The following is a 27,391-nucleotide window of genomic DNA, read 5'->3' as shown; positions in this document are numbered from 1 at the left end:
CCAAAAAGGCCAACACAGTGCTGGGCTGCATTAACAGAGGGATAGAATCAAGATCACGTGAAGTATTAATACCACTTTACAATGCCTTGGTAAGGCCACACTTGGAATACTGCATCCAGTTTTGGTCACCACGATGTAAAAAAGATGTTGAGACTCTAGAAAGAGTACAGAGAAGATCAACAAAGATGATTAGGGGACTGGAGGCTAAAGCATATAAGGAAAGGCTGCTGGAATTGGGTATGTCTAGTTTAATGAACAAGGGGGGACATGATAGCAGAATTCCAATATCTCAGGGGCTGCCACAAAGAAGAGGGAGTCAAACTATTTTCCAAAGCGCCTGAAGACAGGACAAGAAGCAACGGATGGAAACTAATCAAGGAGAGAAGCAACCTAGAACTAAGGAGAAACTTCCTGACAGTTTGAACAATTAACCAGTGGAACAACCTGCCTCCAGAAGCGGTGAATGCTCCAACACTGGAAGTTTTTAAGAAGAGACTGGACAGCCATTTGTCTGAAATGGTATAGGGTTTCCTGCCTGAGCAGAGGGTTGGACTAGATGACCTCCAAGGTCACTTCCAACTTTCATTATTATTATTATTGTTGTTGTTGTTGTTGTTGTTGTTGTTGTTGTTAAGTGCCATACAGGAGTCAGCTGGGCTTGAGCGTTCTTTCGTCCCATCCGGCTGCGCTCTATTGCCTTGCAGGGTTGCTTCGTTCTGCTCACGAAGCAGCTGAGCCTAGAGTGTCTTTCTAGGCAACGCACTCGTTGGTCGTGTGGCCCTGCAGTCAACTTCCAGCAACGAAAGACACCAGCTGATGGCCTCCTCTCCCTCCGGTGAGTGTCGGCCCTGTGAGACGAGCGTCCAAGGAGGCAGGTCAGAACAAAAGAAAAGGTGTCTGGATGACGATGGGGCAACACGCCAAGGGCTCACGGCCGCCACTCATCGGCCCGGATGGGTCGGCCTTGCGGGGCTCGACATGCGGCTCCCTCTACCAGGTATCCTCCTGGAAGGTAAGCAGAACAGTGTAAGTGGTCAAGCAAGGGTTTACATCTAACCTACTGCCTGCCCTCCCGGTCTCCCAGGGTACTTTAGATGGTACTTCTTGATCAGACGAGGAGCCTGGACATCCGAGTCCTTCACCCAGGATGATTCCGACAACGGATACCCTTTCCAATGAACAAGATAATAGATCCTACCCCGTCCAGACCGCAAATCAAGGATTTCCTGGATTTCGTAATGGTCTTGTCTAATGGGCCCCGGGACCTTGGACATACGGTCACGGGAGACCTCCCCCACTGGCTTCAGCAGGCCGCTGTGGAATACCGGGTGGATCTTGCCTAACCACCGAGGCAAGTGTAGATGCACAGCCACTGGGTTAATCACCTGTGCAACCCGGAACAGGCCTATGTATTTGGGTGCTAGTTTCTTACTCGGGACCAGGAGTCTTATGTATTTAGTCAACAGATAAACTAACTCCCCAACGAGGAAAGGTTTCTGTGCCCGCCGCTTCCTGTCAGCCTGTGTTTTAGTAATGTCCCTGGCCTTGGTCAGCGCTTTCTTAATGACACCCCACAACCCGCTCACTCGGGTTGACCATTCACTGGGTCTGCATGGCAGGAGGTCTTCTAAGCCACACTCTGGGATGGGGAGGAAGTCCCTACCATACACCACCTGGAAGGGGGTGAACCCCGTACTACTGTGTACAGCGTTGTTATACGCCACCTCAGCGAACACCACCAGCTCCACCCACTCCGTTTGTTGGTGGGATACGTAGCTGCAAAGGTATCGCTCCACCGCAGCGTTTGCCCATTCTGCCGCTCCGTTTGTACATGGGTGGTAGGCGGAGCTGAGTCCTTGGGAGGACCCGAGGAATCGGACGAACTCCCGCCCGAAGTGGGCTGTGAATTGGACCCCCTGGTCCGAAATGATTCGACGGGGTGTCCCATGTAGACGGTAGATGTGCGCTAAAAATAAACGGGCCAACTTCCGAGCTGACGATAACCCCTTACAGGGTATGAAGTGGGCCTGCTTCGAGAACAGGTCTATTACAGTCCAAATCACAGTATAACCCTGGCTCTCGGGCAGGTCTATGATGAAGTCCATAGCTATATCTTGCCATGGTCTGGTTGGATCTGCTACCAGTTGTAGCAGCCCCGGAGGCTTCCCTATGTGGGGATTTGAGGTAGCGCACACTGAGCAGCTTTTGACATATGTTTCTACGTCCATCCGCATCCGGGGCCACCAGAATTGCCGTTGAGCCAAATGCAATGTTTTTAGGAACCCAAAATGTCCAGCCTGTTTCGCGTCGTGGCAACGGTGGAAGATATGGGACCGCATGGCCGCAGGAACATACATCTTACTACCATGCCACGCTAGGTCATCTCATTTTGTGAGAACTCCATGATTGTCTCGTAGCCACAGGTCGTCTAAGAGGGCCACTTTGAGATCTTTGTCAAACCCCGTTGTTGCTGGACGGGACACTGCTTTCGCTTCCTCCTGGCTGTACGGGGGCATGATTGCCTGTATGACCTCCTCCCTCCTGCTATCATATTGAGGTAATCGGGACAAGGCATCTGCCAGGAAGTTCTTTCCCCCTGGCACGTATTTGAATTGGAATTGGAATCGGCAGAAATACTGCGCCCACTTAACGTGCTTAGGAGATAATCGCCGACGGGTCTGCAATACCTCCAGGTTTTTATGGTCAGTCCAGACCTCAAACGGCTCCCTCGCCCCCTCCAACAGATGTCGCCATGTTGCTAGGGCCTACTTCACCGCAAACACCTCTTTCTCCCAAATAGCCCATGCTCGTTCAGTTTCCGTGAGTTTTCGGGAGGTATATGCACACGGCTGCCACGCTCCCTGGCTGTTTTTCTGGAGCAGAACCACCCCCACAGCCACATCGCTGGCATCAGCCTGCACCACAAATGGCCTTGCCGGGTCTGGATGTAGCAACATGGGCTCCCTCGCAAACAGGAATTTCAATGTCTCAAAGGCACGTTAGCACTCCATTGTCCAGACCAACAGTTGTCCGGGACGTGGTTTTGTTTTGGCCTTTCGAGTACGCAACAGGTTCGTTAGGGGTAATGCCACCGTGGCAAAGGAAGGAATAAAAAGTCTATAGAAATTGGCAAACCCCAGGAAACTCTGTAATTGGCAGCGTGTCTTTGGTGCCTACCACTCCAGTACGCTCCTCACCTTATTGGGGTCCATCTCAATGCCTTCTGCTGAAATCCGATAGCCCAAATAATCGAGGCGTGAACGATGTAACTCACATTTGGACAATTTGACGAACAAGCGGGCCTGTAACAGCTTTTGCAGCACGTCGCGCACCAACCGAACATGGTCCTCCATGGTCTTAGTGTATATCAGGATGTCGTCCAGGTACACGAGTACCCCACGATACAGATGTTCATGCAGTACTTCATTGATCAGTTGCATGAACACCGCGGGGGCCCCTTGCAACCCGAAGGGCATTACCCGGAACTGGAAACTACCCAAAGGGCAGCTAAAGGCAGTTTTCCATTCACCACCCCTCTTAATTCGTACCCGGTAGTATGCTTCCCGGAGGTCTAATTTTGTGAACACTTGGCCTTGGGCCAAGTGAGCCAGCAGGTCCTTCATTAGAGGAAGGGGGTACATGTGCTCAACACAAACTGCGTTGATATCACAAAAGTCCATGCAAAGCCGTGGACCACCGTCTTTCTTCTCCTGGAAGAGAACTGGCGCTGCTATCCGGGATCGGGCCGACTGGATGAACCCTCGGGCGAGGTTCTTATCAATGTATCGCCGTAACTCATCCAGCTCACGGAGTGTCATGGGGTACATGCGGGGTTTCAGCAGTTTAGCCCCCGGCAGTATATCAATAGCACAATCCGTTGACTGATGAGGCGGTAAACAATCACACTCCGCCTCACTGAATACCTCCGCTATGTCCCTATACACCTCTGGGAAACTGGTTTCGTGTATTGGTCGCTCCTGGGATGCCTTTACTCCCTTTAGCTCTCCCTGCGACTCCGTACCCATTGGTCGGGGACCAACCCCAAGTCGGAGGCGGCGACAACCATAATTTTCACAACCTAACAAGCAAGATACCAGATTCAAACATGGAATAAGTTTAGTTTATAAGACTTTTTCCTGTATGAATTCCACTGAAGTTTCATTATTACTGCATTATTTTTAACTCAAGGTAGTCCTTGACTTATAACAGTTTGTTTAGTGACCATTCGAAGTTACAATGGAACCGAAAGTGATTTATGACTGTTTTTCACATTATCACTATTGCAGCATCCCTATGGTCATGTGATCAAAATTCAGGCACTGGTTTCATATTTATGACAATAGTAGTGTCCTGGGATCATGCGATCACCTTTTGCAAATATCTGAAAAGCAAAGATGACAAGGAAGTCAGATTAACTTAACAACCATGTTATTAACTTAACAACTGCAGTGATTCACTTAACTACTGTGGCAAGGTTGTAAAATGGGGCAAAACTCACTTAACAAATGTCTCACTTAGCAACAGAAATTTTGGGCTCAATTGTGGTCATAAGTCAAGGACTACCTGTTACGATACAGGACTTTATGATCCACTCTAAAATCAATATCAATATTAGGCTATGCATATTATTTGGGTTCTCCTTTTCTACTTTTTGGAAGATAGGGATGACCTGCTGCAGTTATGTAGTTAAACAGGGCTTTTCAACCTTTTCACCCATTGTACCACTTTTAGGATATGGCAATATTTGAGTACCACCAGTCGCCTAGCAAGGTGTCAAAAACATGATGACCCAAAAAAAAAAAAGGAAAAAAGTGATAAAGTACAGGTAGTCCTCGACTTACAACAGTTCACTTAGTGACTGTTCGAAGTTACAATGGCACTGAAAAAAGTGCCTCCCAAGGCACAGCCGAGCAAGACACCTGCCTGCCCACCCGGCGGCGCTCTCATTCCCTTCCCCCACTACTACTTTTCTAGGATGGTCGCGTACCACCTGCCAGGTGCCAATGTACCACAGGTGGTACCCGTACCACTGGTTGAAAAGCCCTGATGTAGTACAGTATTTCAATCATTTGATTATTTCTCAAAGGCAATGCATGCATATTTAGACAATAAATAAGAAAGTAAAGAAAATTCAGTAAGTTCCTTCAATATCCTACAATGCAGTTCACCTGACCCAAGAGATCTGAACTCATTCAAGCTAAGTAGCTATTCCATGCCTAGGTTTCTATTAAGCATGAGTGGGAATCCTTCTCCTTCAAATAACTCTTCACAATTAGCCTGGCTAACCACATAAACTGTCTTTTCTCTTTCCTTAAATCTATAGAAAGAAGCCTTTGGATTGTTCTTATTATACTTCATCATTCTCAGCTCATTCTGAACTTCAACTTTCCTGACTAGTTGTACGATTTTAGACAGTGTGTATACTTCCTCAATGATCTTCATCTTTTATATGTGCATATATATACACAAACACACCATATATATAGTACATGCACATCCTTTTGTTTCAGATTTTCATTACATCTGTGTAGCCACATTGGCATGATAACCCTTTCCCTGTGTTGGAATAAATTGTAGTTATGCTTTCAGGGAATAGAAATTTTATTCTTAGAAATATTTCCCATTATTTGAATAAGCAATAATTTCCTTTAATGCTCTGGGTATGCTGTTTCAGGCAACTAAGTGCCTCCCGGAATTTCATCTAGGCAATGGTTTCAATTAAGTGACAATTTCTGTTCTTTCCATCTAAGATTCATATTTTCATTTTAATATCTTTATTCTCAGAACAGAAGTCGTCTCATGGCAAGTGGGATGACCAACTCCTAATCCCATTTTTTTCAACCTTTTTCAATTAACTCACGATAAAAGCACAGAACATTGCTCATTAACCTGTATTAGGCCTGAAACATTTACCAATTGGATCTTTCCAATGCAATAATTTATGTTGATAACCAGAGTCTGAATAAATCCTTGCAAGTCACAATTTTTAGATCTTTAAAGAGACAAGAAACAATTCTCTTTACAACCTCATCACTTATAAACTAAATGTCATAAAAACAGAAAGGGCAGGAATATCTTGAAATGCCACAAATTAATTTAAAATTGAAATGGATTTTATAACAAGCAGTATAAAAAAAGGAACTGCCCATTCCAGGAGGTTATGGGGGTTAATATGTATTCTATGCAACAGGTTGTCATGCCTGTTTAAACCATTTTTTGAAGTCTGCTAAAACTAAGGTTATGTTAGATATTTATTTGACATTCTTTTGAACCATTCCCATCCAAAGATAACTGTTTTCTAAAGTTTTCCAACTGTCCAAATACTAATCTCCATTTCAAAAATTGATTACTACTGACCCAAAAATTGTTAAACAGGAGTGTGGATTTTTTTTAATAACAATGTTAAAGCATATTTGGTGACTTCAAACTTTAACAAAAACTATTTCAATGCACTTCTCTAAGCTGTAAGGATGAATTTTAGTACACATCATTTAAGATTAAGTAGTATACATACTTATATATGGCATATAATTTACTTTGGGGTGTCTGCCTATAGTTAGGGTACCAGAACAAGAATGGGAGATTGACCATCTTAGACTATTTAGAGTTGCTATTATCTAGTAGTATTTATGAATACACATTTCAAGCATAGATTTATTATTATTATAATCAAAATAATAGTAATAGTAATAGTAATAATATTAATAATATTAATATTAATAATAATAATAATAATAATAATAATAATAATAATAATAATAAGCGCCTTGGGTGCAATCCCAAAACAACTGGAGCACCACTTGAACACCATTGGCATTGACAAATTTGCCATTAGTCAATTGCAAAAGGCGGCCTTACTAGGAACTGCTTCCATCCTGCGACGATATCTGTAATACCATCAAACATCCACATCTGCCTATCCCAGGTCCTTGGAAAGGACTTGATAGTCAAAAATGCCAAATCCAATCTGAACATCTGGCTGACTGTGTGATGATCAATAATAACAACAGCAGCAGCAGCAGCAGCAGCAACAACAACAATAATAATAATGAAAGTTGGAAGGGACCTTGGAGGTCATCTAGTCCAACCCCCTGCTCAGTTAGAAAACCCTATACCATTTCAGACAAATGGCTGTCCAGTTTCTTCTTAAAAACTTTCAGTGTTGGAGCATTCACAGCTTCTGTAGGCAGGTTGTTCCACTGATTAATTGTTCTAACTGTCAGGAAATATCTCCTTACTTCTAGGTTGCTTCTCTCTTTGGTTAGTTTCCATCTGTTGCTTTTGCCCTGCCTTCAGGTGCTTTGGAGAATAGCTTGACTCCCTCTTTTTTGTGGCAGCCCCTGAGATATTGGAACACTGCTATCATGTTACCCCTCATCCTTCTCTTCATTAGACTAGACATACCCAATTCCAGCAACCGTTCCTTATATGTTTTAGCCTCCAGTAGCCTGATCACCTTTGTTGCTCTTCTCTGTATTCTTTCTAGAGTCTCAGCATCTTTTTTACATCATGGTGACCAAAACTGGATGCAGTATTCCAAGTGTGGCCTTACCAAGGCATTGTAAAGTGGTATTAACACTTCACATGATCTTGATTCTAACCCTCTGTTAATGCAGCCTAGTACTGTGTTGGCTTTTTTGGCAGCTGCAGCACACTGTTGGCTCATATTTAAGTGGCTGTCCACAAGGACTCCAAGATCCCTCTCATAGTTGCTACTATTGAGCAAGGTACCTCCTAAACTATACTTGTGCATTTTTCACCATTGAATTTCATTTTGTTAGTTAGTGCCCAATGTTCAAGTCTGTCAAGATCCTTCTGTATCTTAAGCCTGTCTTCTGGAGTGTTGGCTATTCCTGCCAGCTTGGTGTCGTCTGCAAATTTGATGAGTTCCCATCTATCCCCTCGTCCAAATCGTTGATGAAGATGTTGAAGAGCACTGGGCCCAGAACAGAGCCCTGGGGCACCCCAATACACACTTCCCTCCATGTAGATGCGGTTCCATTGAGGACCACATGCTGAGTATGGCCGGTCAGCCAGCTACGGATCCATCTGGGGTGATGCTGTCTAACCCACATTTTTCCATCTTATCAAGTAGTAGGTTGTGATCTACTTTATCAAATGCCTTACTGAAGTCCAAGTAAATTATATCCACAGCATTCAGGGCATTCAGTGGGAAGGATGCAAATTGTTAGCTAAAATGTCTTGCTTCAATGGACATAAAAACTGCATAAATAGAGAATAATAGCCTCTAATATGGCATCTTATTTATTCCTTATAGCTGATACAACAAATAGTTATGTTCTTTGGGGAGAGGGTAGCCACAAAATAAATCCAGGTTATATATTTCAGAAAGTCAATATTACAACATTTTCACACACCCGCACACCCACACATCTTGTTTAGGAAATTTATAAAAATCTCCAATCAAGAAAGAGAAGAATGTAAAAGTTTCAATCACAGCACAATTACAATCACAGCAATCAGTATCAAAACAATGGCAAGCGTTAACAAATTCATCTTCAAGCAAGGTGAATGCAACATTCTTAACACTCTATGTACAATATAATTTAGAAACTGCACCAATTGCCTGAGCAAGGGATCTCATTTATCTTGATATCTATTTGTTCAGACCAAGAAAGTGGGGTAAAATTTTCCTTCTCACATAGCTTTGCTTGAATGCCCTTGAAAGAAAGTCAATTAACCTTTTTTGCTTTAAATATATTCTCTCAAAACCCTTTGCTTTTATTCAGCAGCTGGAAATTCTTTTTCAATACCACAGAATAACCTCTGGGGCCGGAAGGAAGATAAAACACTGATCAGAGGAGAATATATTTTAATGAGTTTTAAGTCTAGCAAAAGTATTTTTTTTTAAAAAAAAATCATGGAGGTGGGGTAGTTATCAGATGGAGAGTGATGTTATTTGTGCTGTTTTCTTGCACAAGTTTGATCACATTCTGCAGCTACTAGGGCTATCTCTGCTTTGTGATCTGGCAAAGTGTCCTAAGACAAATTTACTTGTTATAGTTTCTTTGGGGATTAAATAGATCACAAGGAACTTAATGGTATAGCCGCTTGGATAGAATGATTGTATAACAAAAAGCAAGGGCCTTCCTATTGGAGATCTTAATTTAGTGGGAGTCCTTTTTAGAGGATGTGGTCCTTAGCATGTCCAGAACACTGAAACAATATCAATTTTTTTCAGAACTTCAAGAAAAAAAATATGTATAATTCATTTGTTTTGGAAAGAGTATAATATAGGCTTAGCCCAGGTATCAATGAATGCTAAAAGACATTCATTATATTTGAAATAAAAAGATTCAGATACACATAACCTATTTCTACCTAAACTACATCTTGAACTGAGGGAAGCACAAGAAAGATATAAACAGAAGATATCTCTGTCTCTTAAACGCAGGGACTAATTTTACTCACAATAAGGCAAATGAAGGGACTGTGTGTGAAGTTCCCCTCATCCATCATTTGCCATTGGCCTAACAGTCAAAGTAGATTCACAGATGTGAAGAGATGATACAGTCTCCCACCCTTTCACGTACTCTTTGGTCAGTATCTAAAATATCTGCAAACATTCAGAACTCCAGATATGAGAACTTTATCTAAATTTTGGGAAAATAAAGAGTTAGAAAGCCATCTATTTTCAATTAAATGAAATGAAAAAAAAAGTGTGAGTTTTTTTTAACATATAGCACTAGTTTCTTAGAAGAGAAGTTTTATGATAGGGTTCTCCCCAAATCTATTTCCAACTCTATGTAATATTTTCCCCTCTTAGTTATTTGCATTTAATTATGTATAAATTAATCAGAAAATAAATTAGTTTCAGATCATTTTCATTTAAAAAGAGATTCTCAGGAGCATTAAGACAAATCTTTGGTTTTGAGAAGAGTATTTAAAAAAAACAATTAGAGATTGCTTTTTCACAGCAGGTTTTTTTCATCTCTAAATTCTTTCAGTGCCTGCTGATCCTCCTCTGCACTCTCCTCCCTACAAGTCCAACCAACCAACCAGCCAGCTCCATAACCATTAATTAATAGGCCAGATTAAAGGAGAATATTGTGGGCAGGAGAGAGAAAAGAAAAATAACTAACACCACCACTCATTTCTTTTCATGTTTACTTCCCTGCTGCAGCCATTTTCTTCTTCTTGACTTCAGTTGGAGAATACTTAAGCATTATTTGGCAAAGGTCAGGAAGTAAAAAATGGCTGCAGCAGGAATTAAAAAAGGAAAAGGGAACAGTTATTCTCCTGGCCTGATTCTCTTGTTCCTTCCTCTCCTAACTGTCCAAGCCCCATATTTTTCTATTTCTTCCTTTTTTCCCCAGGCAACTCTTCTAAACTGAGCCATACATTTTATATCTGCATAAGCATGTACTGCCTCCACTATTACTACTACTTATGACTGAAATCATAAAGCTGGGTGTGGTTTGTATAAAATTAGCATGGCCAGGGTTTTTTTAAGGAAATATGATTATATTTAAATTGGTACCACTGAGGATATAAAACGTTTAGAAAACTGCTAGCATGAACTTGCTTTCTGAATTACACAGCACCTACAAATTTCTGTTTTGATTACATAACTAAAAGGAACCAGTCTGGTGAGTGCTTTAATTAAAGGCTTTGTATTCAAACTTCTCTCCCTCCTCATGATCCTGTTTATTTATGAAGTAAGTTGCTAGCAAATTGTTATATGATGGATAACTGTGGGTGTTATGTCATGACAAGAAAAATACCCCTATATGTTCAGAATACCAGGGACAAGGTAAAAACTTAAAACAAATAGCATTTTCCTAGCCAGATATAACTGAAAGGATGCATGTTAACCAACATGCCAACAAATCAGAAAGGATTTCTGTGGCTTTGTTGGTGGGCCAGGTCTCCAAAAGTCTTCAAAGAGTTGATGAAGTATGGTATTATAGAATTCCTTTCAATTCTTAGATAATCAATTAGATATTCTGGAGAGAGAAGAGCAAAAGAAGGGTGATCTTATATCTTGCTTCTTGCTATTCCCAACTTCCACTCTGTGCTTTTCAATATTGGTCTTGTAACAGGAACAGAATAAAATACATGATTGAATTGTCTGTTACAGGCCTTGATAGAAATGTCGCACACGTAAAGTTCTAGTTCACAGAGGCAAAAATGTATGATTAATGCCCCTTGCCCCCATACATAGGCAGCTGAGGGTCAGACTAAAGGCAGGGCCAGCACATGCAACACCATTCACTTGTTGCATACCCGTGTTTTCCCGAAAGTAAACCCTACTCAAAAAATAAACCCCAGCTGATTTTTTTGGGGGGGTGAGCCTAATATAAGCCCTCCCCCAAAAGTAAGCACTAGCATGGGGCCTGGCAAGTTGGGCCAGATCTTCCGTGCAGCCACCGGAGCGCCACCTCCTGCCGCCAGCCTGCCAGGGCCCTTCGCCAGCGGTGGAACTGGCTACCACTGGCCCCGCCCTCTCTATCCCACCGCCTGCTTGCCTGAGGCCGCAATGAACCAAACCCTTGGTGAGCCCCGGCCTCCGCCCACCCTGCCTACTGACCCTACTGCTGCTGAGACATTTCTCGGCCGTGTCTTGTGCCATGTGGATGCCAAGTGGCTGCTGTTGCTGCTGGCCTCACGGGGCTCTTTGCCCTCCTGGCCATGTTACTCTGGGCTGCCCTGCTGGGCTGTTCCTGCCTGGTGCAGGGCAAGTCTGCCCAGATCTTCCGTGCGACCGCCGGAGCACTCCCCCCACCAGCCTGCCAGGGCCCTTCACCATGCCACTCACACCTCTGCCTTTGGGCTGGTGAGTGCCGCCAGCCTGCACACCTACTTGGTGCTACAGGCACCGGGCTAAGGCCTGAACCTGGCGCTCTTCGGCCCCTAGTGGGCACTGCACCTCTCATACCAGCTGGGTGCTTTTGGCCTCTACCGGCTGCTCCTGTCGCCACTGTGAGGTAAGGAGGCAAAGCAGGTGGTGGGGGGTGGAGTTGCTTCCCTCTACTCGCTGGACACCTGCTGAAGCCACGCAGGGTAACGTTGCCACCACCCCCACCCAGATGCCCTCGCCTCCCCAAGTGTTTTTTTACTAACCTGCCTTTCAGCTGCATTGCATTTCTCTGTTCTCTTCTCAGCCTTTGCTGCATGTTTGTGGGAGAAAAAAAAGAAAAGTTCAATCAGACTTTCTAACTTCTCATGAGATCTTACAAAGTTAGAAAGTCTGATTGAACTTTTCTTAGCCTGGCGCCTGCAGCACCAAGTAGGCGTGCAGGCTGGTGGCATTCACCAGCCCAAAGGCAGAGGCGTGGGTGGCGTGGTTTTACCCGTGACTGCTGGTGAACGGCTCTGGCAAGCTGGTGGGGGGACACACCAGCGATCGCAAGGAAGATCTGGGCCGACTCGCCCTGCACCAGGCAGGAGCAGCCCGGCAGGGCAGCCCAAAGCAGCACAGCCAGGAGGGCAAAGAGTCCCCCAAGGCCAGCAGCACGGGCAGCCACTTGGCATCCGCACGGCACACGATGCGGCCAAGAAATGTCCCAGCAGCAGTAGGGCCAGCAGGCAGGGAAAGTGGAAGCCGGGGCTCGCCGAGGGTTTGGTTCATTGCGGCCACAGGCAGTGGGACCGAGAAGGTGGGGCCAGTGATAGCCAGTTCCACCGGCCGCCGCTGGCAAAGGGCCCTGGTAGGCCGGCAGAGGGGGCGGTGGTCGCATGGAAGATCTGGGCCCATTTGCCCAGCGCCAGGCTCAGCGCCCTTTCCACTGCCACCTACCACGACCACACCAGTACCGTACCTGGTCCGCCACCATGCTCTTGCCGCTGCGTTGCTTCTCCACCCCATGCACAGGCCCTGCCCCACCCCCATGCACTCGCGGCCTACTGGTGCCGGTACCAGCAAAAAGTAAGCCCTCCCTGAAAGTAAAACCTTCTGCTTATTTCAGAGCCCAAAAGAAAGTAAGACAGGGTCTTACTTTCGGGAAAACATGGTATTAATAGAGTAAAGCAACGTATGGCACAAATAAGAGTCCCTTTTCAGTGGTCTACAGATTACCTCCATACCATGCCACTAAAATACAAAAGTAACACCTCCCCCATTTTCAGTGAAAAATTATAGCTTAAAAAATCGAACATTATTTTTTGCCTCGCTGTGCTCTCCCAAAAGATCCACATTAATCATATTAAGCTTATTAGTGAACAAAACACTTAGCTGCATTTTTAACCCCATTCTCAAAGTTGAAAGGGAAAGGGAGTTTATACATAGCAATATTAAATCCAAACTGAAAAGCAACATCTCTTTTCACCACATCTGTGATATTCTCTGCTCCAATCACCTTCTCCTATACTCACTCCATCCTTTGCTATTTAAGCAGGAAACATGTGTGACAGAACCTGAGGATGAGAGAGTGTAATTGTCACCACATGTAGTTGCTGCTATATATTTTTCAAGAATGATACATTTTCTCCGCATTGTGTCCATACAGTGGCATGTTTTACCTGTGTTGGGCTATTTGCATATATTCATCAGGATGACTGCTATACAAGTGGGAACCAATGATACCTCCCTTATCCTGGATCTCAGACTATGGCATGCCAAAAGGTAATATATCTGTATCTGTACAAAGAGCAATAAATCCTGCCCTGTATTACCTGAGGAAAGACAAAAGGCACCCTGAGCCAAAAAAATTCTGTCTCTACTATGCAGTGCACGGAACATTCAACAACACCGTACACAAAAACATGAGCTAATGTTACTGGAGAATGAATGAGATTATCATTGCCTAGAAATATAAAAACCTAAACTACAATCACCCCAGAATCTCTGCTTTCAAATTCTGATGAATAAGTGAGTCATGTAGTTTTTCTTTCATGTTCAGTGAAAGGTTTCAAAATACTCTTTCCTCCATTGACAAGGTTCACAAGAAAGCTTGACAATACATAGGTTATTAGCCTCTTTTTATTTGCTCTATTTGAAATATTCCAAATAGTACCACCTATAACCTTCAAGTATCATTACTTGTGGCTCATGGCAAAACTATGGATAAGTGAATTCATTTCTGATAAGAGCCATTCACCCTTTTGGCTGCTGGCTACAAAGTCATCCCAGTGCAGAGAATGAGTATCTATTTGTCACTGAGATTATCAGAAATCAACTACCAACATTTCAGGGATGGATCACCTTTTTTTGGTTATATTTTATCTAGGTTCTAATATTAATCTGTGACCATTAAAAACTTATGCTGTTAAAGAAAACTGTATTTAAAAATAAATTTAATCTGCATTTAAATGCATATTTGAAGAGACATAATTAATCTTTTTGTTCAAAAAAATGCATTTGGAGGTATACTTTCCCCAATATGATTGCTTGGTAGATTATATATCTTTCATCAAGTCAGTGTTGAGTCTTAGCAATCACGTAGATAGATTTGCCCAGCCTCATCTTACAGGCCTTCCAATGTGCACCCATCACTGCTGTATTTCATTCCATGCACCTTGTTGCTTCCATTCTCTTCTTCTCTTTCCTTTTATGTTTCCTAGCATGATAGACTCGTAAAAAGAGCTAAATCTTATCCTTTATGTGTGAAGTATGATAATTTGAACCTAGTCATTTGCACTTTGAGTGAGATGTGTGGGTTGATTTATTCAATTATCCATTTGTTTATTTTCTTAACTATCCCTGCTATTCTGAGGAGTCTTCTCCAACACCAGAATTCAAAATCCTCAATAATTCTCTTATCCTTCTTTTTCAAAGATCAACTTTTGCTTCCACAAAGTGTCACAGGGAAAACTATTTCTTGCATTATTCTGATCACTGTACAGATCGACATCCTAGCATCTGGGATATTCACTGCTACTCTACCAAGTGCTAGTATGTTCTTTCAGTGTACACATTTCGAAATTCAAAGGTTGTCAACTAAAGCAGTACACAACAATATTTGACAATATGTGATCAATTATATACAACAGTGTGCCAAGATACATCTCAGTCCAGGAAATATGTAAGCATATTACTAAGAATAAGCCTTGAAAACATAGAGTAGTGTCAAATTCTTGACTGAGTTATGCAATTCCATCCAAAACTATTTAAAAATTGTATTAAAGAGAATAAAGCACTTACAGCTTCCAAATTTTAATGGACAAGCATGGGCATCCATGGGAAAGTCTTCAAGTTGCATGGGGCATTCCGCAGATATGGTTAATCTAACAGGAAGAGAGACAGAATTCAAGTTTTTCCTCTGATTCAGAAATAAATATCTTTGTTTCAAGTAACAATTGTCAGGCTGTTTTGAATTTTTAGTTTGATAGTTAAATGACTTCTAGGCTAATATTCAGAACCACTGAATATTAATTGATAACATTTTCTCAGACTGTATAATTAACAGTTTCCTTGCTGTGGCAAAACTTTGATTCAGCAGATCTCAATAAAATGGATTTTAGATACAACAGACAAACAATTCTGATGCATTTATAGGAAGGTAAAGGTAATGATTTTCCTGTCCAGTAATGTCCAACTCTAGGACCTGGTGCTCATCTCTGTTTCTTGGCCAAGGGAGCAAGCACTGTCTGAAGACATTTTCCGTGGTCATGTGGCCAGCATGGCTATCCACCAAAAGTGCACGGAATGCTGTTACCTCCCCACCTAAATGGTACCTATTAAGCTACTCACATTTCCTGCTTTTGAACTGCTAGGTGGGCAGGAGCAAGGAATGGGAGCTCACCTTGTTGCGCGATGCTCAGGTCTTGAACCCAGGCTGTCAGCTTTCCAGCTGATAAGCTTAGTGTCTTTAACTACTGAGCCATCGTGCCCAGTATTTATAGTATTGTATGTAATTGGCATAATGGCAGTATCATGGATGATATTCTTCCCAACTTCATGGATTATTGGGAATAATGGATCTTATCAACCCAAGTGATCTATTAAATTGAGGTTTCGCTGTATTTTAATGTTTAGTGCTAACAACGTAGGCAGACAAAGAATGAACTATGTTTTTTAAATCTCAATAAATGCTTGGTAATTTTAACACTAATCCTGGCAATCTTCCACATCTATCTCATTTCAGAGCTAGGTCCACATCAAATGAGGTCTTATGTGTCAGAAATGTCAAATGGAATTCAAAGACCTCAGAGACTCCTTTAAGACTTCCATACCTACAGCAAGCGCATCCTTTTTATAGTCTCAGAAAGCAAATAATCAAGCAATGTGACCAGGATCTTTATCTTGGAGGCCAGCATCAGGTAGATAATTGCTCCTTAAAGAAGGTTTCAGAATGGTGAACTGCACTGGGCTATAGGAAATTGCAATTCATATTAGTGCTGCATAATGATGGGAGGAGAGACAATTGGCTATCCAACTTAGTCTTCTAAGGTCTCTGAGGTACATGTGATCAACAAACTCTAGGGATCTTCAAAAGTTATGACTAAACTATAGATTCTGTGACAGAAAAGGAAAATTATTAAACATATAATTAGAAAGTGATTGTATAAGTTGTATTTAATTTGAGTAAACATAAAGCAGTAAGTCTTAGGTAAAGTCAGAAGGGGATGGGGCAGAGCAATCTTCTTGTTGGACAAGTAGTAGAAGAATATATATTTAATGGGGTTCTGATATCTGACCCAGAACATTTTCCTTTCCAGCTGTAAATGATATTTTATGAATCCCAAGATCAGTTAGTTGCCTGAAATGATTTGTTTCCATCATTTCATAAAGCCAGTGCAAAATAATCTAGTCCCTAAATAGCAAATGGCTTCAGCACTGTTGATGTGCATCAAGGTGCGTAGTATCCAAAATCAGTCAATTGATGTTAGCAGAAAATCTCTGAAGGGCTCTATTTCCCCTTTTCAGTATGCTTCATTATGATCAGTACTTCTTCATGATATCAGAAATCAGCTGCCTGACATGGATGCATCATTTAAAGCAATAGGGAGGTTATTATACAATAAATGGGTATTATTATACAGTATAGTAATATAAGACTAATGCAAGGGTTATTATAATCCCTAAATCCCAGCCATGGTTTTGTAAACCAAATGCTAGTCCTGTGAGATAGCTGAGACAAGAAGTATCAATCATGAGTACTAACACCACCTTTACTATAAGGTTACAATAACAAAATCTTGCAAGTCTGAAAGTACATCTATTCCCTCATCGTTACAGTTCAAGAAATTATGAAGACTCCCTCCTAAGATGTTTGCCATGCTTCACCCATTGCTTCTGTGGGCTCAACTGCTGCTTGTCTGACCATTAGCAATAATGCTAGCACTTAGACTTATATATCATCTCACAGTGCTTTACAGCAGCATTCCCCAAACTTTCTGGGTTGGCATCTCAACACGGGGGGGGGAGAGGGGATGATTTTGTCTGAAGGGTGGGTGCGTGCCACTCACACAAGTGGGGCTGCAAGCGCTGGTGCCTACCACAAGTTCAAGTGGGGCTGTGAGCAAACATGTGCTGGCTCACCACTCACACAGCCTGGTTGCAAATAGGCCATGGCCCAGTAGTGGGCCACGGGCCACAGGTTGGAGACCCCTGCTTTACAGCCCTCCCTAAGCAGTTTACAGAGTCAGCATATTGCCTCCAACAATCTGGGTCCTCATTTTACCAACCTCGGAAGGATGGAAAGTTGAGTCAACCTTGAGCCAGTCAGAATCGAAGGAATCGAACTCCTAGCAATGTGAGCAGAGTTAGCCTGCAATCCTGCATTCTAACCACTGCACCACTATGGCTCATATCTAGTCTGTGGCTCCTCCTCCTCCTCCTCCTCCTCCTCCTCCTCCTCCCCGTTTCTCAAGCATATTCTCACAGAGAATTACAACAACATTACTCACAGAAAGGAAAAAATTTCCTGAGTTTTCTACTAGAAATATCCTATGTTGTATGTATAGTTACAATATGATGTGAATATAAAAAAGGCATTAAAAATCATGAGTTTTGTATTCCCTGTTTGCACAGGACTTTTTTTCTCCAATTATATATAATAATACTGTTATATTTCACTTGGGAAGAATCTCAACTTAAAGAGTAAAGGAAAGAGGAGCTTTTGAAAGGATGTGATTGTATTTTTAAGCAGTGTACTATTAGCCTAAGTTAAAAGAAAGAAAAAAAGAAAAAAGAAAAACAAACACCAGGATAGAATAAACCAGACTGTTTAATATAAACAAACCTGTGGTTAAAAAATCACTAAGCTTTCATCGGCCAGACTGCCGATGTCGTCAGAGTTGGAGTAAAAGGAGATCTGGGAGCTAGCCTATATAACGACCTGCCTCTGCGCCCGGCTTCTCGAGCGTGTCATCGGCCCGTTGATTGTGCTCATCCGTAATGCGCCGAGTTGCTCTGCATCTGGCAGCCTGTCAGTGTACTATATATTTATCCATCTTTTGTATCTGTTGATTTTATGTTAGCCATTCATTATTGTGGTTCAATATGTGGTCCTTTTCACACATGCATGTGCATAATGGGGACAATTTTGGGTAGTTATTTCTCTTTACATTTGTATTTTCTGAATAACCTGGGAAGTGACTGTATTTTCTGATGGTTGCCTTATGTCACACAGTCACTTTATATTAGCAGCTTTTGGGTATCTCTGTACTATCAGAATCCTCCTGTTCTGTGAACTGCCTCAAACAGTCAGGTCTGTCCTAAGACATTTAGGAAAGAAAGACCCTCGATTCCATTTCTTTGAAGTGAAAGGATCTTTTACTAAAATCAAGAAATCTAATAAGAAACTATGATGGCTGCACAAAGATCTCTCTGATAAACTCAAAGACAAAAAGGACAAGTACAAAAAATGGAAAGAGGAACACATAACTAAGGCAGAATATCAACAGAAAGCCAGAATCTGCAAAGAAGAAGTCAGGAAAGCAAAGGCTCAGAATGAACAAAGACTTGCAACAAAAATCAAAGATAATTAAAAAAAAGTTTCTTTCAACATATTAATAACAAGAAAAAAAAATCAAGGAAAGGGTCGGTCCACTAAAGAGAGAAGATGGCAAGGAAGTAACAGGCAGAAGAGAGAAGGTAGAGGTGCATAACTCATTGTTTGCATAGGTCTTCACACAAAAAGAAATTATAGTGGAACCCACCAAAAACATAACTGAAAAAGACAGGCTAGAAATAAAAGTTAAAATAAACAAAAAAATGGTAAGAGAACACCTATCTGATATTGATGAACATAAATCACTGGGACCTGACAGATTAGATGCCAGAGTTCTAAAGGAACTCGCAGATGTCATCTCAGAACCACTGTACCATATCTTTCAAAAATCCTGGAGCACCGGGAAACTACCAGAGGATTGGAAAAGAGCTGATGTGGTTCCCATCTTCAAAAAAGGAAAAAAAACAAATCCAGGAAACTACAGACCAATCAGCCTAACATCAATACCTGGGAAGATACTGGAAAAGATAATCAAAAAACTAATCTGCAAACATCTAGAGCAGTGGTTCTCAACCTTTTTAATGCCGCGACCCCAACCGGTCGTAAGTCGAGGACTAAGCCGGTCGTAAGTCGAAGACTAAGCCAGTCGTAAGTCAAGGACTAAACCGGTCGTAAGTCGAGGACTACCCAACCGGTCGTAAGTCGAGGACTTTCCCTGCCCGGGAGCGCCGCGCATGCGTGGTTCCGCCCCCTGTGCCGGCCGAGGCATAGCTGGCAAGAGGCAGAGACGGAGCAGGCCGACCACCAGCTGGCCCAGCCCAAGGGAGGTAAGGCACCCGCCGGAAAAGGGGGAAAAATGGCGGACAAAAAAAATGGCGGACAGCCTTGCTTGGTGACCCCCATGAAATGGTCGATCGACCCCAAATGGGGTCCCGACCCACAGGTTGAGAACCACTGATCTAGAGCAGTGATGGCGAACCTTTTAGAGACCAAGTGCCCAAAAAACGCCCTGCCCCCCTGGCCCACTCCCGCTCTGCCCCCCGCTCCACGCTCCCCCGCAGGGCCACTCACCACAGATCGCCCAGGCGGCTTTGCAGCGCCATGGCAGCCATGCCCTCCACCCGAACCCCATAGCATCATCTGCATGTGATGGGGCATGAGGGCGGAGTCTTGCCCCTGCTGCCCGGCTGCCATGTGCTTGGCTGCGCTGCTCCATGTGGGCCGCACCTGGAGGAGACTTTCCTCCAGGCAGGCTGCTGGTGAGGAGGGGATTGCGGGGGGGAGGCAGGGCTGGGGCAACGACTCGCGTGCCCACAGAGAGGGCTCCGAGTGCCACCTCTGGCATGCATGCCATAGGTTCGCCACCACTGATCTAGAGACAAAGTTATAACTAGAAGCCAGCATGGGTTTGTTAAAAACAGATCATACCAAACCACCAATCTTATTTCATTCTTTGACCAGGTGACTAAATTGGAGGACCAGTGGAATGCTGTGGATGTGATATACTTGGACTTCAGAAAGGCACTCGACAAAGTAGACCACAACCTACTCCTTGGAAAGCTTTAAAAAAGTTGGATAGACAGCATCACCATCAGATGGATTTTTAACTGGCTGACAAACCGAACTCAACGAGTCGTCCTTAATGGTACTACGTCTACATGGAGGGAAGTAAGCAGTAGGGTACGACAAGGTTCTGTCCTATGCCCAGTACTTTTCAACATCTTCATAAATAACCTAGATGAGGGAATAGAAGGAGAACTTATCAAATTTGCATATGACACTAAGCTGGCAGGAATAGCCAACACCCTAGATGTTAGGCTCAAGGGATCTTGACAGACTTGAACACTAGGCCCTATCTAACAAAATGAAATTCATCCTAGAGAAAAGTAAAGTCTTACACTTAGGCAAGAAAAAACGAAAGTACACATATAGATTGGGTGAAACCAGGCTTAATAGCAGTAACTGTGAGAGGGATCTTAGTGGACAACCAATTAAATATGAGCCAATAGTGTGCGGCGGCAGCCAAAAAAGCAAATGCAATCCTAAGTTGCATTAGCAGAAGGATTTAATCAAGATCACATGAGGTACTATTACCACTCTATAAAGCCTTAATAAGACCACACCTAGAATACTGCATCCAGTTTTGGTCTCCACACTATAAAAAAGATGTTGAGACTCTAGAGAAAATGCAGAGAAGAGCGACAAGGATGATTAGGGGACTGGAGGCTAAAACATATGAAGAACGGTTACAGGAACAGGGCACAGCTAGTCTAGTGAAGAGAAGGACCAGGCGAGACATGATAGCAGTGTTCCAATACTTGAGGGGCTATCACAGAGAGGAGGGAATCAGCCTTTTTTCCAAAGCACCTGAAGGCCAGACAAGGAATAACAGATGGAAACTGATCAAGGAGCGATTCAACCTGGAAATAAGGAGAAAGTTCCTGACAGTGAGAACAATCAACCAATAGAACAGACTGCCTTTAGATGTTGTTGGTGCTTCATCACTGGAAGCTTTCAAGAAGAGACTGGACTGCCATCTATCAGAAATGATGTAGGGACTCCTGCTTGGGCAAGGAGTTGGACTAGATGACCTACAAGGTCCCTTCCAACTCTGTTATTCTAAGGCTACAGCGAAAGTAAACCTGGATCTGAGTATCCCCATGCAAAAGTTACAGTTCCCTTTCCCCTGACCCTCTCCCCTTGACAGTCCATCAGAAGCCAATGGTTCCGGATAGTGGCGCTCACAGCTGTGCGAGGAGACTGCTCTCTTCGCCAGCTGATTCTCCGCTGCTGGTAGACCCTTAATCGGGTCGAAAAGCTGCCTTGGAGGGGCGGCTATCGGTGAGGAGGTCCTCGTCGTCCTTGGGAGAGCGGCAGCTTCTTCCAGGGACCAAGATTGGTCCTTTGGGCCGACGGTGGAAAGAACGGCCGGTAAAATGGCCGTTCACCTAGCCGCTGAAACCAGAAGTAAGAAGAACATCTAAGCACAGGAACCACCGTGGCTGAGCCGGGTGAGTCTTTTTACCTTCCCTCTCTTGGTTTTCTTTTTTCTTTTTTGTGCCTGTAAAAAGCACTTTTGAAATTATTTCCCTGCTCTGAGAAGGCGGCATTGGTGAGTGTGGGAAAAAGAAGCCTAATTAACTTAAAGTGACTTTTTTTGTCTCTATTTTTATTCTTTTTTTTCACTTTGGGGTCTTGGAAAACTTTTTCTTGAATCTGCTATTGGACTTGAATTCTTTTTTTTTCTGTGTTTCCTGGTCTTGTTTATGAGATTCCTGGTCTATGGGAGAAGATTTTACATTGTACTGAGGACACCTTGTGGAAAAAGATAAAACTGCAACTTCCCTTTTTTCTGAGGACTCAGATTGACCTTGACTTTCAGATTACTACAAAAGGAAAAATACAAAGAAAATCAACAGCTGTACTGGTGGGGGTGGACAATGATTAACTGTTTTCTGAACATAGCCTCTACTAAATGATACAGACTGTTTCTAATTATTGTTGAAATGGAGCAACCCTCGGTTCAACTTGACTATAAACTTATACTGGAAAAACTTTACGAGGCTACTGATGAAATATGTTTGCAAATAAAAGAATTTACTATGGAAATAAAAAACAGAAATTCTGCTTTGAATCAACAAATTGACTCCCAGACCTTATCTGAGCACTCTAGAGACCAAAAAACAACAGAAGCGGGACTAACTAAAGGTAAAGAAGATTTCATCCTATTTCATATGTATGTGGATGAGATCTCTGAGGAATCAAAAAGGATTGCAAGTAATCCACTTACAATCTTAAAACCAATAGAAATGGACAGACAAATACAACGAGCTCAGAACTATGGTAGCCTGGATAAACAACTATCATCTACAAAGTTGGACATAACTGAGCCGGCTATTCAACAGTTTCAAATGTGGAGATTTGTCTTTTTAAAACTACTTACAAAGGAGCTAGGTCTCTAAAACAGAAAAGAGGATGTTTCTGTTTGATTCAAAGGATCCTACAAGGCATAAAGAGTGACTTGTTCATTGAAAGAGAGGCCTTGTTATGGAAACCGGTTTGGCAGAAAAGGAAAGCCAGAATAAGATTTAAGAATGTGACTTAAGGTTTTAGGTAATGGGTTCAAAAGGCTTATAAGATATGGATTGATTTATGGTTTAAAACAGTTAAATAAGAGGTTAAATTGAATAAAAAACTAATTAAGGTTTGAACTTAATAATAACTTGTTTTGTCTATGTATTAATACGTTTTGGATACAGTAAATTTGGGAGGACGTTAAAGAAATTTGATATAGATATTGAGGGATTGATTGTTAGATTATAAAGAATAATAGAAATAGAAAGGTATTTTTTTCTTTTCTTTTTTTTGTTTTGTCTCTGTTTCTTTTTCTTTGTTTTTTGTTTTTTTTCCTTTCTGATTTGAATTTATAGTTTCTTTTCTTATTAGAATTGATAGTCATTTGCAATGGAAGAGGAATAAGAAAAAGGAAGAAATGATATTAATAAATGCTTAGTGAATATGTTAAGGAAAAAGGTTATGGGGAGACCCCCAAAGTGTTAACTAGGTATTTAGATTAGAAATATGGAACATAGTAAGTGAAATAGGTAAACTTAATACAGGATTCGGATTTGTAGATTTATTTAGATGAAAGATTATTGAGGATTGCTATGATTGATTTAGTGGTATTGTAATATATCAATTTGAATATAATATGTCATTAGAGGGAAAAGAGAGGAGGTTTTTAATGACTTAATTCAAACTTTATGCATATGACTTTGTTTTGTGGACATTTGATTGCCCTGCCACCACGTTGTTTCTTAAGCACTTGTTTGTAAAATGAAAAAACAATAAAACTTGTTTTTTTTTAAAAAGAAGCCAATGGTATTTGTTATGTATTAACCCAAATTCATAAGGTCTGTTATAAAAACGGTTAACTAATTGTCAATTTGAATCCTCGACTGTCTGTCTGTATATACTGTAAGCCTTCGTTTTAGGCGGGAATGTATACTTTAAAATCATTGGCTGCCGCCTAGTGGCGGTCCGTATAAATATGAGTCAAGCGGCTGCTAGAGCCACTTCTGTGTGGATTGAATAAACGAGCTGTTACTTTCACTCCTGTGTCTTCAATGCCTCGCTGTTCCCACTACACAACAGTGGCGACGAAGGTGGGATTATGCTGCTAGGAAGAAAAGAGCTGGAGGACTAAGAGCTAAGAATCACTAAGGGGTAAGAACAGGCATCAGCGCCCTGGTTGGAACAGCGTTCCCCCCTTCTGCCTGCCAGTACGCAAACGCTGGAGGTATCACTATCCTAAGGATCCATCCCTAGGATTCTCACAGAAGCCCAAGCAGCATAAGGCATTGGAGACACAGTAACAGCCAGCCATGGCCAAAGTTGGCAAACTATCCGAGTTTGACGTAACGCACTCAGAACAATGGAGTTCGTATGTCTCCAGGGTCAAAAACTACCTTAGAGCGAACCAGATCAGAGAAGATAGTTTAAAACCTGCAACCTTGTTGTGCGTGTGTGGCCAAGCTACTTTTGATATAGCAGAGAATCTAGTCGGTCCTGCGTCAGTTACCTTCACTGACTTGAAACAAAGACTCCAAGAACACTTCGTACCAAGATTGTCCATCATCACATGGAGATATGCGTTCGAGCAGAGAGAACAGCAGCTGGGAGAGTCTGCTGCTGAATTTGAGGCTGCCCTGCGACAGGCGTCCGGGGTCTGCGAATTTCCAGATTTAGAGGATCGGCTCAGGGACCGACTGGTATGTGGCTGAGAAACAGAGACTTACAGCAGAAGCTGTTTGCTAAAGAGATCCTGATGTTCCAGGATGCACTGAAAGAAGTGATGGCAGAAGAGGCCGCAGGTGATGCCGTCAAGGCTTTACGTCCCTTAAAGAATTTCCTCAGCCAGACGGCTGTGCATCATGAACAGTCAGAGAGAACAGAAGACCCAGACGAGGACATTGAGATTGACCAGGTGCAGAAGATCCCAGGAAGGCAGTGGCCGCTTGACAAGGCAGCCTTCTTTCCTAGATGCCCTGGCTATGGAGGACAGCACCAGCGCTCAGAATGCAGGTTTCAAACGGCTGTGTGTCGAGCATGTGGCAAACAGGGCCACATTGCTATCGTCTATAAAGGTTGCCAGAGGGAATCTCCACCTGAAGACTTCCCCAGGAAAGGTAATGGGGCCCCGGGGCAGAATAGAGTAGAATATTGCTCAGGAAGGAGGAGCATTCTCAGAACTGGAGCCCATCACCCCCTAAAAGAAAAGCTTAGACTGAGAGTCAAGCTACAGGGAGTTCCATGCTCAATGGAACTGGACACTGGGTCAGCTGTGTCTATAATGCCTTACAAGACTTTTAACTATGTCTGCAGAAATGGCAGGAAACGAGTCAGACTCAAGCCGTCAGATTTAATTTTGACAAATTTTCAAAATTCCCGCATAGCGGTTAAAGGTGAAACGTTAAAAGTAAAGTTCAAAGAGTTTGAGGGTCACCTCAACATCGTGGTGATGGAAGGCCAGCAAACAAGCCTGATCGGCCTAGACTGGTTTGATGCCCTGGGCATCCATGTGACTGGCATCAACAGAACCCAAACAGCAGATTTGGTAGCTGTCTGCCAGGAGTTTGCTGATGTATTCAGCCCCAGCTTAGGAAAATACCAAGAAGCACCAATTGCTCTCCACCTTGATCCAACCGTAACCCCAATCAGGATAAAGCCTCGTAGAGTGCCTTTTGCCCTTAAGCCCAAGATTGATGCAGAGTTAGACAAGCTCGTTCAACAGGGAGTCTTGCAACCTGTCGACAGCAGTGTGTGGGAAACTCCCATAGTCATACTGGTTAAACCTAATGGAGAGGTGCGCATGTGCGCTGATTATAAGTGCACTATTAATAAGGCACTTCAGCAATATGCGTATCCAGTACCTGTAGCTAGCCACATCCTGGCATCCTTTCAGGGAGGTCGCTTATTCGCAAAGCTGGACCTGGCACAGGCTTATCAGCAACTGCCTGTGGATGATGCCTCTGCTGAGGCACAAACAATGTTACCCATAGAGGGGCATTCAAAGTTCGTCGCCTGCAGTTTGGGGTCAGTGTAGCCCCAGGGCTCTTTCAGAGAGTGATGGAACGCACGCTAAAAAATATCCCAGCTGTGTGTCCTTATTTTGACGACGTTCTAATTGCTGGGGAATCAGCGGAAATACTTGCAGAACGTCTAAGGGCTGTTCTTCAGCGCTTCCGCGAAGCGGGGCTGAAGCTCAAAAGAGAAAAATGTCAAATAGGAGTGAGCTCCACAGAGTTCCTCGGTTTCCGGATTGATGCTGCCAGAATACACCCTGCTGATTCAAAGCTTAAGGCTATTTTGCAGGCTCCCCGACCTAAGTCAAAGGGGGAGCTGCAGGCATTTCTGGGGTTATTGAATTTTTACCATGCCTTCCTTCCTCACAAGGCTGCATTAGCAGAGCCTCTACACAGGCTCCTAGATAAAAGGGCACCATGGCAGTGGACTAGCGCCCATGAAAATAGTTTCAAAGCAGTCAAATCACAGCTGTCTTCAGATTCTGTGTTAACACACTTTAACGAAAAACTGCCTATCAGTATTGCATGTGATGCTTCATCATACGGGATAGAAGCAGTTCTGAGTCATATAATGGCAAATGGGCAGCAAGCACCCATAGCTTATTACTCAAGGACACTTTCCCCCGCGGAAAGAAATTATGTGCAAATAGATAAGGAGGCATTAGCCATAGTAGCTGGAATAAAAAAATTCCATGATTTTCTTTATGGTCACCCATTTACAGTTTTTACAGACCACAAGTCTCTTCTAGGTCTGTTTACTGCAAACAAGCAAACCCCTTAGATTCTTTCTCCAAGGATGCTGAGGTGGTCAATCTTTATGGCTAGTCCATAAGCCTGGCAAGGAAATGGGCCACGCTGACACACTCAGCAGGTTGCCCCTGCCTAATTCAGAACCAGACCCCACACCTGCCACACACATCCTGTCAATACAGGACCTGCCAGAATCTCCCCTTCACGCAGGGGATGTGGCTGCTGAGACAACCACTGACAAAACACTCAGTCGTGTTTTGAACTGGGTGCTGAGGGGGTGGCCAGGAACCAGTCCTGGGACAGAATTTCAGAGTTTCATAAGAAGACAAGATGAGCTATCTGCATACAAAGAATGCATTCTATAGGGGAGTTGGGTTATAGTCCCACACACATTAAGGGAAAGAGTCTTAGAATCTCTGCATGAGGGACATCCTGGAATAGTCAGGATGAAGGCACTCGCAAGAAGCTACCTGTGGTGGCCAGGGTTGGATAAGGATATTGAGGCTCAAGTTAAAGGATGCCAGGTTTGCCAACAGACCAGACTTGAAATGCCTCAAGCCCCAGTATATCGCTGGGAGACCACGCAAACCCCCTGGTCTAGAATTCACATAGACTACACAGGACCCTTCCAAGGACAGGTGTTCCTCATTGTAGTGGACAGTCACTCCAAGTGGCTTGAGGTAGCAACTGTCCCTACTA

At 43.1% G+C, this 27,391-nt stretch overlaps 1 protein-coding gene across 1 annotated transcript in view; it reads right to left on the bottom strand.

Annotated features, from left to right (window-relative positions):
* Positions 1-27,391, bottom strand: part of LOC107283474 (gamma-aminobutyric acid receptor subunit alpha-5) — a 132,197-nt gene that overhangs the window by 45,519 nt on the left and 59,287 nt on the right. The window contains exon 5 of the mRNA XM_015811393.1: positions 15,104-15,186. Within this exon, the coding sequence (XP_015666879.1) occupies positions 15,104-15,186 (83 nt within the window). The remainder of the gene's footprint in view (positions 1-15,103; positions 15,187-27,391) is intronic.

This window comes from Protobothrops mucrosquamatus, unplaced genomic scaffold, assembly GCF_001527695.2.
Source record: "Protobothrops mucrosquamatus isolate PMUCROS unplaced genomic scaffold, P.Mucros_1.0 scaffold40, whole genome shotgun sequence".
Classification (NCBI taxonomy): Eukaryota; Metazoa; Chordata; class Lepidosauria; order Squamata; family Viperidae; genus Protobothrops; species Protobothrops mucrosquamatus.
The sequence above is the reverse complement of the archived record's forward strand: the minus strand, read 5'-3'. Positions and strand labels throughout refer to the sequence as shown.